This window comes from Parasteatoda tepidariorum, chromosome 1, assembly GCF_982258835.1.
Source record: "Parasteatoda tepidariorum strain Cologne lab strain chromosome 1, Ptep-v5.0, whole genome shotgun sequence".
Lineage (NCBI taxonomy): Eukaryota > Metazoa > Arthropoda > Arachnida > Araneae > Theridiidae > Parasteatoda > Parasteatoda tepidariorum.
This window is the reverse complement of record NC_141755.1, coordinates 25,997,188-26,012,116: the sequence shown is the minus strand read 5'-3', so window position 1 is coordinate 26,012,116 and position 14,929 is coordinate 25,997,188. Positions and strand designations below refer to the sequence as shown.

General features: G+C 27.9%; 1 protein-coding gene across 1 annotated transcript in view; it reads right to left on the bottom strand.

Annotated features, from left to right (window-relative positions):
- The window catches only part of LOC107450269 (protein O-mannosyl-transferase Tmtc3), a 250,346-nt gene that overhangs the window by 76,093 nt on the left and 159,324 nt on the right, over positions 1–14,929 (bottom strand). The window contains exons 6-7 of the mRNA XM_071180106.2: positions 11,523–11,622; positions 9,770–9,882 (exon numbers count right to left, since the gene is read on the bottom strand). Of these exons, the coding sequence (XP_071036207.1) occupies positions 9,770–9,882; positions 11,523–11,622 (213 nt within the window). The remainder of the gene's footprint in view (positions 1–9,769; positions 9,883–11,522; positions 11,623–14,929) is intronic.

The window sequence follows — 14,929 nt, the reverse complement described above, 5'->3', positions numbered from 1 at the left end:
ACAAAAAGATGTTAGACTTAATTCTTACGCATATTACATTAAACTATGTTGGTAAATATAGTCATATCAACTCTTCAAATTTTTTTTTCGTCTGCGGAACCCTAAAAATTCAAGCCTCTTTCGGTGGAACCCCAACTTTATAAATCAAGTTTAAGGTAATTGTGAATTTTACAACCTATAAAAAAACTATATTTAAGCTATTTAATTAGAGTAATGCAGACTTTTCATTATTTTATCATAATTGATCTTAAATTGAGTTTTATGCACGATAGTTAAATTTCCAGTCCTTGTGCCAGATCTAGCGTAGTCCTGAATTTGTCATTGGTGTATAGACACAATATGAAAATGATTGAAATATGCCGAATTATGGTTATTTTTTTATTGGCATTCTAATTCAAATCATTTTACTAATTCAATCGCGAGATTAAATAAATTATGAATTATGGGTTGGATCTAAATATAATCAGAGGTTTCAAAACACATAACTTTTCATAAAAAAGCCTAACTCATGGAACAGAGCCCTCGAGTTCAAGGGAACACCATTTGAAAACCACTAGCGTACATAATAATCACCATCAAGATGTATTCGTAATAATCACCATCAAGACGTACAGTATATACACAATGTTTACCGATTTCTGGTCTACTAAAGACTTAAATAGGAATCATTCCTACATCTTTTCATGCGGAACAACTTAGTTTAATGCTATTATCGTAATAAGCAAGCACACAGATATTGCAAACTTATTTTACTTCACATTATACAGAAAAATTAAATAGTATAAGCTTAACAATAAGAAATCTCAAATAAAAACTTTTCACTTTCCGAATCGAAGTTTGACATAATGCGTCCCAAAAGCAATTAAGAGAAAAAGGAAATCACGGACCTATTAAATTCTTAAATATTCACTACTTTCTTTGAGTGAAATATATCACAATGAATACAAACTGCATCAATTTATTTTTCCGGTCGCAAAGATCTTATCGTCTGGAAAACCCTTATAAATGTTCGGAAAATGGAAGGGAACTAACTCCCGTCCTTCTTTTTTTCTGCACAGTTATGCATACTGTTATTAGGATAAAATATATCAAAGCACAAATTGCCGACAAACGCTCTATTAGCGAACAAAAGTAGACTGGGACGGGGCTGAATTCTGGAATTCTCATAATGCATCACATGACAGCAAATTTAAAAAATGAACCCTGAAACTTAAAACGTTTCAGTATTGTTGTAGTCATTCATCTATTCCTTTTCAACACAACAGATTTTGGCTTCCGCCGTTTGCTTTTGAATTTATTTTGCCTTGAATAAAATCTGTATTTGGAAAAAAATTCTACATGATGGCGCCAAATTCGATAGATTAATCGCATTCTTTCTCCTTGGTATAGATAGACAAAATGGAAAGTAGAATTTATTTCCTGCGTTAACGATCATTTCCTTTGTTTTCACACTTGTTTTGGTTGCACATTTATGAATGAATTTATCAAAAGTAAACTTTAAGTAGTGACAATTTATAATTTGATACCTGCAATTGACGTAAATTTAAGAAAATCGTGGCATTTGTTGATTTAGAAGCCAAGCAGGTTCGACAAACACGCTTAACGTCGCTTGCAGGTGTCTATTTAATTCTAATATTCACTTCATCGCGACTTCCAAGTACACAATTACAAAGTTTAATAACACTATTTGCGTTCGTCTTTAAAAGCACTTAAGTATAAAAAATTAAAGTCAGTTGAGATGCGAGAACAGTTTTGTCTGCCTTATTTTAAATAAAAAAAATGAAACAAAAATTATCACTTGCTTTTAACGAAATAAACATTGGAAATGGAATCATCAGTGTCTTATTTAAGAAAAAAAAGATGTACATTTCTTTTATGTAAGAGTTCTAAAAATGCAATAACAATATCAAAAGGCAGAACAAATATATAAAGCAGACGATATTTTCAGCATAACAAGCAGACGATAAATTTGAAACTTATTGAATTTAGTAATTTGGTTTTGAGGGGTGGAGAAGTTATGTAAACTTCGTAACATAACTAACAAAAAACTTCGTTGGTAAGAAAACTGAACCAGAGAAAAAAAAGTGAACAACTATTAAATATCATTGACCAAAAGATTCTCAGTATTTGTTGCGGATGTCTTAGTATAGAATGAATGAAATATAAAGAATATCATCCGACTTATGAAATTACTTAGAATTGAGTGCAAGTCTTCTAAAGAAAACAATGTAAAAAAATCGTTTTATTATATATATACATAAAACCTTAATAAATCTTTCTGTAATATTTCTTTACTTAAATTTATTAATTAATTCAGATATAAAGATGCTCGTCATTTTGGTTCTTCAACTGCAATTAAAATGAATATTAAATCAGAAATAAAAAGTAAATATTTGTAGCGCTGCTACTTTATTTACATCAAGAAAAAAGTACCTTGGAAGAGCTGAATAAAACTTTGATGATAAATACGAAATAGTGGAGGGAGGCAAGTCTGCAAGGTGGTAGCGTTCAAGAGCTAGGTCATTTGACAGCTTTACTATTGAAGCTCGAAATTCCGGAACAATGTGTTTAAAAAAAAAATCAATATTTAGTATGGAGCCGTGGTGGCTCAGGGGAGAAAACGCTCTCCTCCTAATGAAGAAAACCGGGTTCGAGCCCCGCCATGGCTGATTGGTACGAATTCTGGACCCGGCTCACACCGGCCACAGTGCTAACGTAAAAATATCCTCCGAGGTAGACGGATCATGGGTTATAGTCCCCTAGCCGCCAGGCTAACTGTGGGAGGTGTTCCTCTCCATGTAATGTAGTTCCATCAGAAATCTTCCACGTAAATAATTTTCTCCCAATACTTGATCAAGAATTTCTTTCTGGAATTGGTTCAAAATTTTTAAAGCACGGAGCTGTACATAGGTAGTTGTAAACCCAAAATTGGATCAATTGTTCAACGATGGTTATGAAATAAAATGTTTAGTAGGAGCTTTTAACTGTATTTTTAATTTGCCCATCATTTTTGCAGATTGTAATGCAGTTTCTGCTACTTTTTTTTTCTCAAGTGTCTGCAATTATTTCTGTAGCTTGTAATCAATGTGGATTTATTAAAAGAGGATTTGTGAATATTTTTATTTTTTCCCTTTGATTGTGTTCAATTTTAGTACTTAAATTGAGGAATAATATCAACATTTTTAAAGATGATCTGACTAAATAAAATTTTATACTAAGTCTTATCTCAAATGGGTACGTCTTGGTGGCGATCAAAGTGATCTTACTTTATAAATCGAACCTTAGCGTCAAAATGCAGCGAGTGAAGCCCACTAGTAATGATGATTTTAACATAGAAAGTAAAACGCAATTTTTTTTTTTTGAGATTTGAATGTCCTGTGTGTATCTAATGTGTATATACTTGCCCGGAAAAACATTCTAGTAAGCAACTATTACACACTACTAACGTAAATTTACGGAATTTAACCGTTTATCTTCAAAAGCGAGCCCCGCCCATAAAATTTTACGGTAAACGGGCATTAAGTTACATATTTTTTTGGCAGCATGACTGACGCCAACCTGAGCTTACCTTGTACAAAAAAGTTGCATGCTGCTACTGACACATGACATTTAGCCTTTAAAGCAGATATAGTGCTGATAAATAATGTAGTTAAACTTATTTAGTATTATTGCAATCAGGGGTATAAAAAGTCAGAGAAAACCTCTTAAAGATCTATTTTGTCAAGTGTAATATCTGTCCCTTAGACTAATAAAATGAATGTATACCCGAATGTTACAAGAAAATAAAATTTCAAAATTAAGTTAACAAAAAATACTGTCACTGATAATGTACACTTTGCCATCATGCATTCAATTCAATCACTTTTTTTTTCAAACTTTCTCATCAATTGGAACTTTCCCTACATCGAAACGCATAAAAAAAGAACACTTTTGCAATTCTTTTCGCTTAGAGGCGGCAATCAGGCCACAATAAACTTAATTACTAGTGACGGAAACCGTACATTTATTTTCCTCCAGTTCTTTTTTACCCGCAAGAACAGGAGCGAAAGCATTTAGAAGGAAACGCTACTAATGGTAACCTAATCAACAACCTGGACTTTTTTTCCCCTTTTTCTCAGAGAAAACATTTTTTTTCTTCTTTCAGTTCAAGTGCCCGTTGACGTAACCAAAGACTTAAAGCGAAAAAAAGTCCTTCAGTATTGCTCAGGACTGTATTTACCACCTGCCAATGTTGAATCATTTGTGCAAAAGTATTTGGGATTCCACGAAATCCAAACTAGACAAACCATCTTCTGTTACCAAATGAATTTCTGAACATTGACTAAACTGCCTGGCATTTGTAGCTGGCCGTTATTAATGAAAACACATAATGTATTTATTATTTTTGTCAATTTTCTTTTATTTTAATGTATGCATCTTATGATTTTATTTGTTAGCTGTGGCCTGTTTAAAATAGTTAGATTTGCCAGTCAATATGGTAGTAGAGAAACGCTCCTGATAACTATGATCTAATTTCAGGATTCATTTTCTCTTGGTTCAGAAAGTTTTTCTTTAAATTTCTTTTATCGACCCAGCGACTTTAGGCAAAAAAGCTTATTTTTCAATTTTTCGTTTTCTTTTTTTAACTGCTGTATTACTACTACTACTTCTACTACTTTCTAATGCTTGCCAAAATTGGATCAAAGTGTCTCAGATTCCACAATGCTTAGGTTTGCTATTTAATGTATTTATACTGCCTTTACGTATATCTGTCTTTTTATTGTTGTTTTCTATCTAAAATTTTGATCTTCCTATCTTTTGTATGACTTGATTTTTTTCATATTGAAGTAGTTCATGCAAAATGAATAGTTACACAAGTTGAGTTCCTAAAAAATGTTCCCACCCGTGTAGAAGATTTCAAAGTACCTGGTCATTTCTTTAAAAGTGAAATATGAGTATGATTGAAGAGGTTTATCGGAAGAAAGCAATAACTCCCAAAAGTTTTGTTTTACTATAATATTAGTATGTCGCCTGCCTAGTTATGGACATGCACTTGGTTCCATAGGGCATTGTTGCTTTCCAGAGTTATAATCTGTCAAAGTAAGTGAAAATTTCGATTTTCAGTGTTTTTCCACCCTAAAATCTTGGTTAAAAAACAGGACAAGAGTAATTTCTTTATTGAATATAAAAATTCACTATTAGGACAAGCTCTGTAATCCAGTACTTTCCTGAGTTATCGATGATTTTAGTAGATATATTCATTCAAACTAACAAAAAATGCAAAACTAATTTTTTTTTACTTAGATTTTTTCAAAATGGCATCGTCTCTCAAAAAAAAAACTAATTGTAATATCTTGTAGATAAATGTCTCTATTAACACGTGGAAAAGAAAAACAAATGAATAAATGCAGTGTTAAAAATAACATTACTCCTCCGTTAGAGACAGTAACGATTGATATTCTCCTTCAAAATATGCTAAAATAAAGAGGTTTTATAAGAATTTTATCTGTAATTAAAAGATATAATTAAGGAAGGAGAACACTGAGGCGTTTGTTTGTTTGTTAACCTCCAAGTCACTGATTTTGTTCTAAATTATATCCTCAAGATACAGTTTGTTATTAAATTAATAGTTCGAAGCCAACGAAAACATTATCACACATTACCTTAAATATTTGAAAAAGTTATATAATATTTCTGACGTGCACAACCTTTATTGACAGTGTAAAAGGATATAAACTTTTTTCAAGTGAATATCAGAGATTCAAGCTCTACGAGTTACTTGATTAAGTTGCTTGATTGAATTATAAACTACTTGGTTAAATAATGTAATAAATAATGATACGTGTATAATGATGATGTATGTAAATTTTGAAAATTTCAGTAATAAAACTTCATGTGAATATTTTTTAATGATTCTTGCAAGAAGATATTTTATTTTATTTTATAACCGTCGTTGAACAGCCGACCCAATTTCATGGGTTTACGACTACTTACGTTCAACTCCGTAGCCTTGTAATTTTGAACCAATCCAGAAGACAAGGAAACTCCTGGATCAGTACCCCCAGAGGTATTGATTTGTTGTGGGAACATGGAGGACTTTGAGACTCGACAGATTTAACGTGCATCAGTCACCATTTAATACACGGGGAGTCTTCGGCCGGCGAGGATCGAACCCACGACCTCTTGGATATGGGCAAGAAGATATTGAGATATTTTTAGCCAACCAAATGAATTTTTGCATGGCCTATTTAAATTTCAAAAAGCAGCAAGACAGCAAGATCCAAAATTCCGCATGTGCAAATATTTAGTACTAAAGATTGACAGATAAAGTGCAGCATTGCACGCTAAATTTGAAGTAGGGATAAAAAAAGATCTTTCAACTAGGTAAAATACAAAAGTTCATCAAAGAAGTACTATTTTCTTTTTTTGAAGAAGAAGAAGAAACAAAAGTAAATGTTTCCAGAATTATGATATGTATATTTAGTAATGTATACGTTGTCAGTTTCATTAAATCTAATTTACCATTTGTTTATAACAAACTGAAGAAATAGCTGATATACGAAGCAGCGATGTGAAGGAAAAGTGCATTAGAATTGAGCAACAAACGAAATGATTTTAATACCTGAAGATGATTACGGAAAAACGAAAGAAGAATTTTTGTGTGAAAAAAAAATGCCTCTTTACTGTTAAATATTGGTTTTTTAGACTCTCGAAATTTTCTTTTAAGACTGTAACTGAGCTACAAGAAAAAATTAGTAAATAATAACCAATAGATAACATATTATATTTTATTTTTCATTTTTAACAGCACTTTATACAAATACATTACTAAGAAAACCATGCTTTTTTCAGTTTTTTATGGCCCAATACTTCGGCGTCTTTGTAATAATTATACAATTAATTTAAAATAGAATTCTTTTAGAATCTCTTTATTTTAACTTAATTTGAAAGACTAAGGTCCATCGTTATTGTCTCAAAAAGGAAAACAGATGTGATTTTTAAGAGATGTGAATTTTTTTCTTGAAGAAGGGGTAAGGTCTTATTGAGTTAGTTTTCTTTTCCACGTGTTAGTTGATACATTTACCTACAAGATGGTATAGTTAGTGTTTTTGAGGGACGATGCAGTTTTAAAGAAATGAAAAAATTCAGCCTAATGGAAAAAATTTTAGCCTCACCATGACTGCACAATTTTAACTACAGAAATGCAATTTGAACAAACATATACTTTAGACTTTAGAAAGTTAGCTTAATGTTTTAAAGTTGAGATAAATACTTAAATACTTTAAAGTTTCGGGAATGCAAAACTTTCCATTAAATAAGTTTTGAAATGTCGAATAATTTAAACGATTCATTCAATAGTTACGGAAACTATATGAAATTGGTATTCTACTAAACAAATAGAAATAAAATTCGTATGTCTATTTGGGTAATTCAGTAATATGCGTTAATAAATTTTACGCATGTAACAAAGATATTTTTTCTTCCCATGTGCAAAGTAAGATGCATTCAAAAATCTGATAAAAATGGGTTATGATCGATTTTATTACTATAGCAGCTAATGAATAACGATGTAGTAAGATATTGCATAGTTTTATTGAAGATAGTTCACATAATATATTGAAGATATATTGAAGAATAACATATTGGAGATAGCTCACATAATTAATTTTTATGATTAATAACGCACTCAATGTATGCCATGTTGAAATTTTAGCTTTAATCTAATAATATAAACAAATACAACAGTTACACGCAAGGTAAAAAAATCGACATATATATCAAATTTTGTATCACTAATATTAAAATAAAATCTTTCTTTTTTTTCGAAAAAGTATTTTTTAAGAAAAGAGATTTCACTTTAAAGATACATTTATTGACTAGTTAATAACTAGGTTATAGAAAACATTTGACATTGGTTATTTGCATGTTCAACAAATATGTATATTCATAAATTCTTCATACACAATATATACTTTACCTGAGGGATATATATTCACGCACTAAAAGAGTTGGAAAAAAATAAATTCTGCTTTCGTTTGCAATTCTAAAAAAACCCAGCCGATCGGAAACGTAACCTAAATTGAAAAATTCTCGCTGGAGCAGTTAAAAAAAAAGAAATTGAAGCAAAATTAAAAGAAAATCACTCGATCTCTCCTTTTCCTAGTTCCAAGCAAATTGGAGAACTGGTCTTTTAGCATTAGAAGAAAACTAAAAAGAAGAGAAAAAAAAAATAGCCAAAGGAGAAAAAACACCGTTCAATTACGTTTCAGGATCCTGGCCCAGAGCTTCTAGTAATTAGCTACGGTACGAAAAAGAAAACAATAAAGAAGAAGAAAAGTGAAGAACAAGAGAAAAATAATGGTGAGAAAAAAGAGAAAACTATAAGGGATTGCGGGTGCGTTTGTGGCCAGTCAGCAGAACAAACCGAACATCGGAATTCTTGTTTTCAAAGAAAATACCCATTTTTGATTTAGATTTTGCTTTCTTACATCCAATTTATCAAAAATAACAAAAAACATTAAAAAAAAACAATAAAATTTATCAATGACTTCCATACTGTTTTCTTTTTAAATTCCCTAAGACCTAAGATTGGGAAACAAAGTCAATTAAACTTATTAAAACTGAGGAAAAAAAATGGAATTTCTCTTTTAAAATACCTTCAATTTGAAATCATTCTTTCATATAAAAAGTATTGTGTGAATATAGTAGTTTTTATATGAAAAATAAATGAGCGCTAAATAATTTATCGGTTAAGGAATAATAAATACATAAATTTATGCATAAAAATAGCCGCAAAACTACAAAACTCAAAATATATACATTAATAATTTCTTCCATATTATGTTTTTTTTTTTAAATTCCATAAGACATAAAGCATTGGAAATGGAGAGAATGGGACAAATTATAAGAAAGTAGAGAATTATCATTTTCATTTGTATTTATTTGAGAATTAAAATTTCATTTTGAATTTTTTCATTTTGCCTTTTTTCCTCAACATTAAATGGTATTTGCTTTTGTTTCTTGAACACATTACAAATCTTCTGCGTTTCAGAGCGCAATACATTATCTTTGTTTAATGACGTAACATTTTGACTTCTGGCATTCTTTTATTTCACATGGCATTTAACAACAACGCTTAATTCTCATGCGCTATGCAGCCATTTCTGACCAGTGTCCAGCAATGTTTTTATATATATATATATATATATATATATATATATATATATATATATATATATATATATATATATATATATATATATATCATCTACAGAATAAGCAAATGAGTTACGTAATTTTTCTGGCACAAAAGCCATAACTTGGATGCACTTTGCTCAAAACTTGGCAAAAGTTATGAAACTTAGGTAATGTCAAAACCAAGAACAACTAACTTTCCAGAATAAGTTTTGCATGAAGATTAATATTTGTTTGCGTATGGATCAAAACTTTAACGAAAAATTCTTTATAGTTTTAAGGAAAATAAATATGACGCATTTCCCAAGATATCTCATTGCAAAAATGTAACTTTTGTGAACCCAAACGATTTCAACTGAACAACTATTATTATCACATTAACTAAATAAGAATTTACAAGTAAGGAACACGTGAATTTATTTCTAACAATTAAATGAAGCTGTAAATTAAATGCTTGTAAGCTAATATGGATTATAATCAATTCATAGACAAGTAACAAGAAAGGAAAAAATTAACTTAAACAATGATAAAAACAAAGTATATCATCAATATAAATGTTGCTGCAAATAAAGTTTTCCAATTATTTATGACTTACCTTAGGACTAACGATTTCATATATGCAACATACTATTAGAACTGTTAAAGCTTGTTCTTTACATAATAATCCTACACAAGCCAAAGCAGATGTGGCACCACAATCTTGCCAAACTAAAAACATAAACCATTTATTTTTAAAATATTGTAAATTATCACAAGTTAAATATCTTTTTATTTGACACAAGAGCAATAAAATAACATTTCAATGAACATCAAGTAATTAACTAGTCGAGAATAAAATGTAATAAAATAAAAGTTCGCAAAATTCAAAAAATTACAATCAAACCAAACACGTAAACAAATTAAAAATTAGAATTTTTTAATTAGATTCTTTAAATTGATTCTTCCAGTTCAGGTTAAATTCTAATATTTTTCAGTTAGATAATTAACTGAAAATTAATCGAAAATTATATATTTATGATTAAATTAGTTTTAAAAGAGAATATCTCCAGTTAGTTTTTTAATCATCTTTTTGATATGTTTTATTTTTAAGATATAATTTCTGACATTATTGAGAATTAATTTATATGTCTGAATAAGTTAATCATCTTTTTTTTTCAAAACGGGTCTTTTAATTATTAAATTAAACCTGAATATCTAGAAAAGGATGCATAAGATAAAATCATTTTTAATAACAATTACTATCGAATTTCTTTAATCAGATTATTTTTGAGCTAACCATTAATTTTTAGTAAGCTATCATGCCATTGGGGGTATCTTATAATTTTTAAAAAAAATATTTTTCAGATTAATTGCAAAGCGGGGAATGACTAAAGAGTGGAAGTTTGAATATGATAGTTTCTTTTTTACATTTTTACCTTTTTATCACTGATTTAGAAACAGAAAGTAGTTTGACTTCAAAGTTAAATACATCGTATCATCTTTCAAGAGAATTATTAAAATGATAAAAAGAAAGAAAATTGTTAAATATGTTTTCTTATTTTTACGAAAAAATATACTAAAAAAATAAAAAAACATAACATGCATTCATTGCATTCATTAAATTGACTCATTAATATAAGAATTATAATATATTCAAACTAACACACATTTAAATTGAGTTTTTAAATATATGAAAGATATTTTTCTAACATTACTACTAATACTTATTAATTAAAAGTATCTTATTTTTTAATTGTAATAAAAACCATATGCATAAGCAATCCTATTGCAAATAATATATACAAATAGTTAAGTAATTAGAAATATTACATAAATATGAACCAAAATTTTCATGTTATATTCTTTTTATTTTTAAATTAGTTTCTGTTCCATAGTTGAGTATCTATTTTACGCTACTTAATTTTATTGAATATTTCTAATAATATCAATTATTTAAGCAATTTTTGAAGTGAATATTTTACTACTAAAATCATACAATAATTTAATAATTATGTGCATAAATTAAAACGAAAATATTATGAACACAAATGTTTCAAGTAAAATTTAGTAACTTTAAATTCATGAAAGAAATTTGAAGAAATTAAAGAAATTAATCATGACAAAAAAATATAATATTTAATTTATATTTATGGTAAATAGAGCAAAATATTTATATTTATAGTAACAAAAAATAAATTCAAATAGTTCTGAAATAGTTTTTCAAAATAGAACCATTTGAGTGTAGAATTTATCAATGTCCATATTATCATGGACTATTTTTCTTAAAAAAAATAAATATTATTAGCTTAATTGAATCTAAAATGCTTAATAAATTCTTAAATAAGGTATGTTAATAAACTCTAACTTACCATTTGTTTTGTGTTGATATCTGGAATGAATATAATAAAGTAAGGCACACAGGAAGGCAGCTGCAGACAAAAGTTCGGCTCTACCTACCACCCCACTCACCTAAAAACAAAAAGAAATTTAATGAATTTTCAGCTGACAAATTATATTTTAAAACGAATGGAATCTCAAACAAATTTAATTCATATTTTCCGTAAGGTACACAAAACATGGGAAGAAAAAAACACTGTAGAATGTTCTGAAAATTCATTCTTCGTACTTCTTTTTTTTATGTCAAAGCATGTTACCTGAATGCGTTCAATTAATAGAACTTTTATTTTGAGCAGTATTTAACGATAAGATGATCAGTTGTATTAAACGCTATCTGTTTTGGTGATATAAAAGAAAATGAAGGATCTTATAAACAGAAGGATGTGCAGTTTGTCTCAGCAAATGAATTTATTAAAATAACTTTTCCTGTAGAAGCTCATTCCCAATATATATATATATATATATATATATATATATATATATATATATATATATATATATATATATATATATATATATATATATATATATATATATATATATATATATATATATATATATATATATATATATATATATATATATATATATATATATATATATATATATATATATATATATATATATATATATATATATATATATATATATATATATATATATATATATATATATATATATATATATATATATATCGAATTAGAGATTATAAATGTTCAACAACGGAGTCTCTCCCGGAATGATTTTCAATGTTTAATGTTATTTTTTGGAAAATTGTTATTCAAAAGTGCAATGAATCAGTTTTGATTATATTGCGCAGTTTATCTATTCGGGATAAATAAGTTGTAAGTATTTACGAGATATACAACTTTTCATGTTCTTGCTCCAAATATATTTCGTAAAAAAATTACCAAACTAGGTGTTAATATAGATTTTATTTAAGGTCTGGTGTAAGTACAATCATAGTTTTATTAATAACAATTAATTAATAACAAAGTTATAAAATAAATACGAATTATGTAATATGTTTTAAATAAAACTTAATAACAGCTCATAAGAAAAGCGATTAGAAATATGAAAATGTTTCACGAGTTCGTCGAATCAATCGAGAACTTAAAATTTTAAGACTATTTTTTAATCTATTAATTGGTTTGAAACCTCTATAGTAGGAAAATAATACATTTTGCATCAAAAAAGCAACAAAGTGTAATAATACATTATAAAATTTACGTAATTGCAGATGATGGATTAGTAGTGATGTAATTTTAAAGTAGGAACACATCTTTAATGAGTATATTGCTGCTACAAATTGCTTTAAGCAATTTGGAATAAAACAGTCGTATGCTCAATTTAATTCAGTATAAGTAGGCTTCTAATATGGCTTCGCACTAAAAGCCAAATGTTAGAACATAGCAAACTATATTCTAATATAATTCCTCCGGTAGCTTTAACGTGATTATATTATTTAAACTAATGTTTAATTGTACGTTTTATTACGAGACAATTATCGTTATCATATTTACAGACTCTAGACTATTAGTCTAAGTTTATTACTGTCATTAAATAGCACACTCACGCAGCAAACAGCAGATGGAATTATGAGTTTAATTTCAGACATACTACAACTTCTGAGATAGACTTTTTGTGTAAAAGTTATTCGCCTGTCTGGGTTACAATGTTAGAGAAAACTTTAAAATATCCTACAATTTGTAGGCTTATAGTTAGTTTTACTTCTTGCAAAAGATATTTTGGCTTTAATACATTTTACCTTTAAAAGAAATTCATATATACACTACCGGTCAAAAGTTTGCGAAAATTTTGAAATCTACCAAAAAAGGTCTAAGTTCAAATGTGCATAGAACTGCGAAAAATCATTCAAATTGCATGAAAATTTGGTATGTTCTAAAGTGAACCCTCTACAGTTAGTTACATATGATTAAATTGCAATACTTTGTTTTTTGCGAACTGAATCCAGCTTTTCATCATGGGTTGTTTTTATGGTGAAAAAAGTTGTTAAGTTTGAAAACTTGCCAAACTTGCAAAAGAATTTTTTTGTACTTTCTGTTAATAGAAAATAGTTATTTAAGCCGTTCTATGTAAGCCCTCAAAATTTCAGATCGATTTGATTTTTTTTTTGACAAAGTTATAGAATTTTGAAAAACATGTGTATTTTTCTCGATTTTTGAGCATTCCACATATGCGGTCTTTTGGTCTACACATCTTCTACCAAAGAACTTTTTAATTTTAGTGCTTTCTATATTTTCAAATAATTAATATAGATTATAAAGCAAATATTCTTATTCATTATTGTAATTATTGTTATTACAAAGAATTTATTATAAATATAATGAAAACAATATCTCAGGGATGTCACATTTCATCGAAAATTTGCTTGTTCCTGCAAACGATGCTCTGATATTTCGAATCGAAATCAGTTATGGAACACTATATCACTTGAAGGGATTAATGGATGGTTAGAACGAAAGTCACGTATATGTAAGGCTATGATAAAAGCAAAAGGTGGATGGTTCGAGGAATCTAAGATTTAAATGTTAATTTATTTAATTACAAAATACGAATAAGAAAATGTTAAATATTTGACCTGTTGTAAATAAAATAGTTTAGTAAAAATGCAAATTTTTTATAATATTTTTGTTATTTTTTTAAAATTGTTTATGTAATTATTGTTATAACTTTTTATTTTAATTTAATGTAAAGTAAAAAGATCACAGCAAAACTAGTACATAAAAGCAATAAATATAGACAATAAATATAAACTATAATAATTTCAATTATGAATAAGAGTATTTGTTTTATAATAAATATTAATTATTTGAAAATATAGAAAACACTAAAATTAAAAAGCTCTTTGGTAGAAGATGTATAGACCAAAAGATCGCATATGTGGAATGCTCAAAAATCGAGAAAAGAACACATGTTTTTCAAAATTCTATAACTTCGTCAAAAAAAATCGAATCGATCTGAAATTTTGAGGGCTTACATATAACGGTTCAAATAACTATTTTCTATTAACAGAAAGTACGGAAATTTTTTTTGCAAGTTTGACAAGTGTTCAAACTTTAGAAATTTTTTCACCATAAAAACAATCCGTGATGAAAAGCTGGATTCAGTTCGCAAAAAACAAAGTATTGCAATTTGATCATATGTAACTAAATGTAAAGGGTTCACTTTAGAACATATCAAATTCTCATGCAGTTTGAATAATTTTTCGCAGTTCTATGAACATTTGAATTTAGACTTTTTCTTTGTAGATTTCAAAATTTTCGCAAACTTTTGACCGGTAGTGTATATATATATATATATATATATATATATATATATATATATATATATATATATATATATATATATATATATA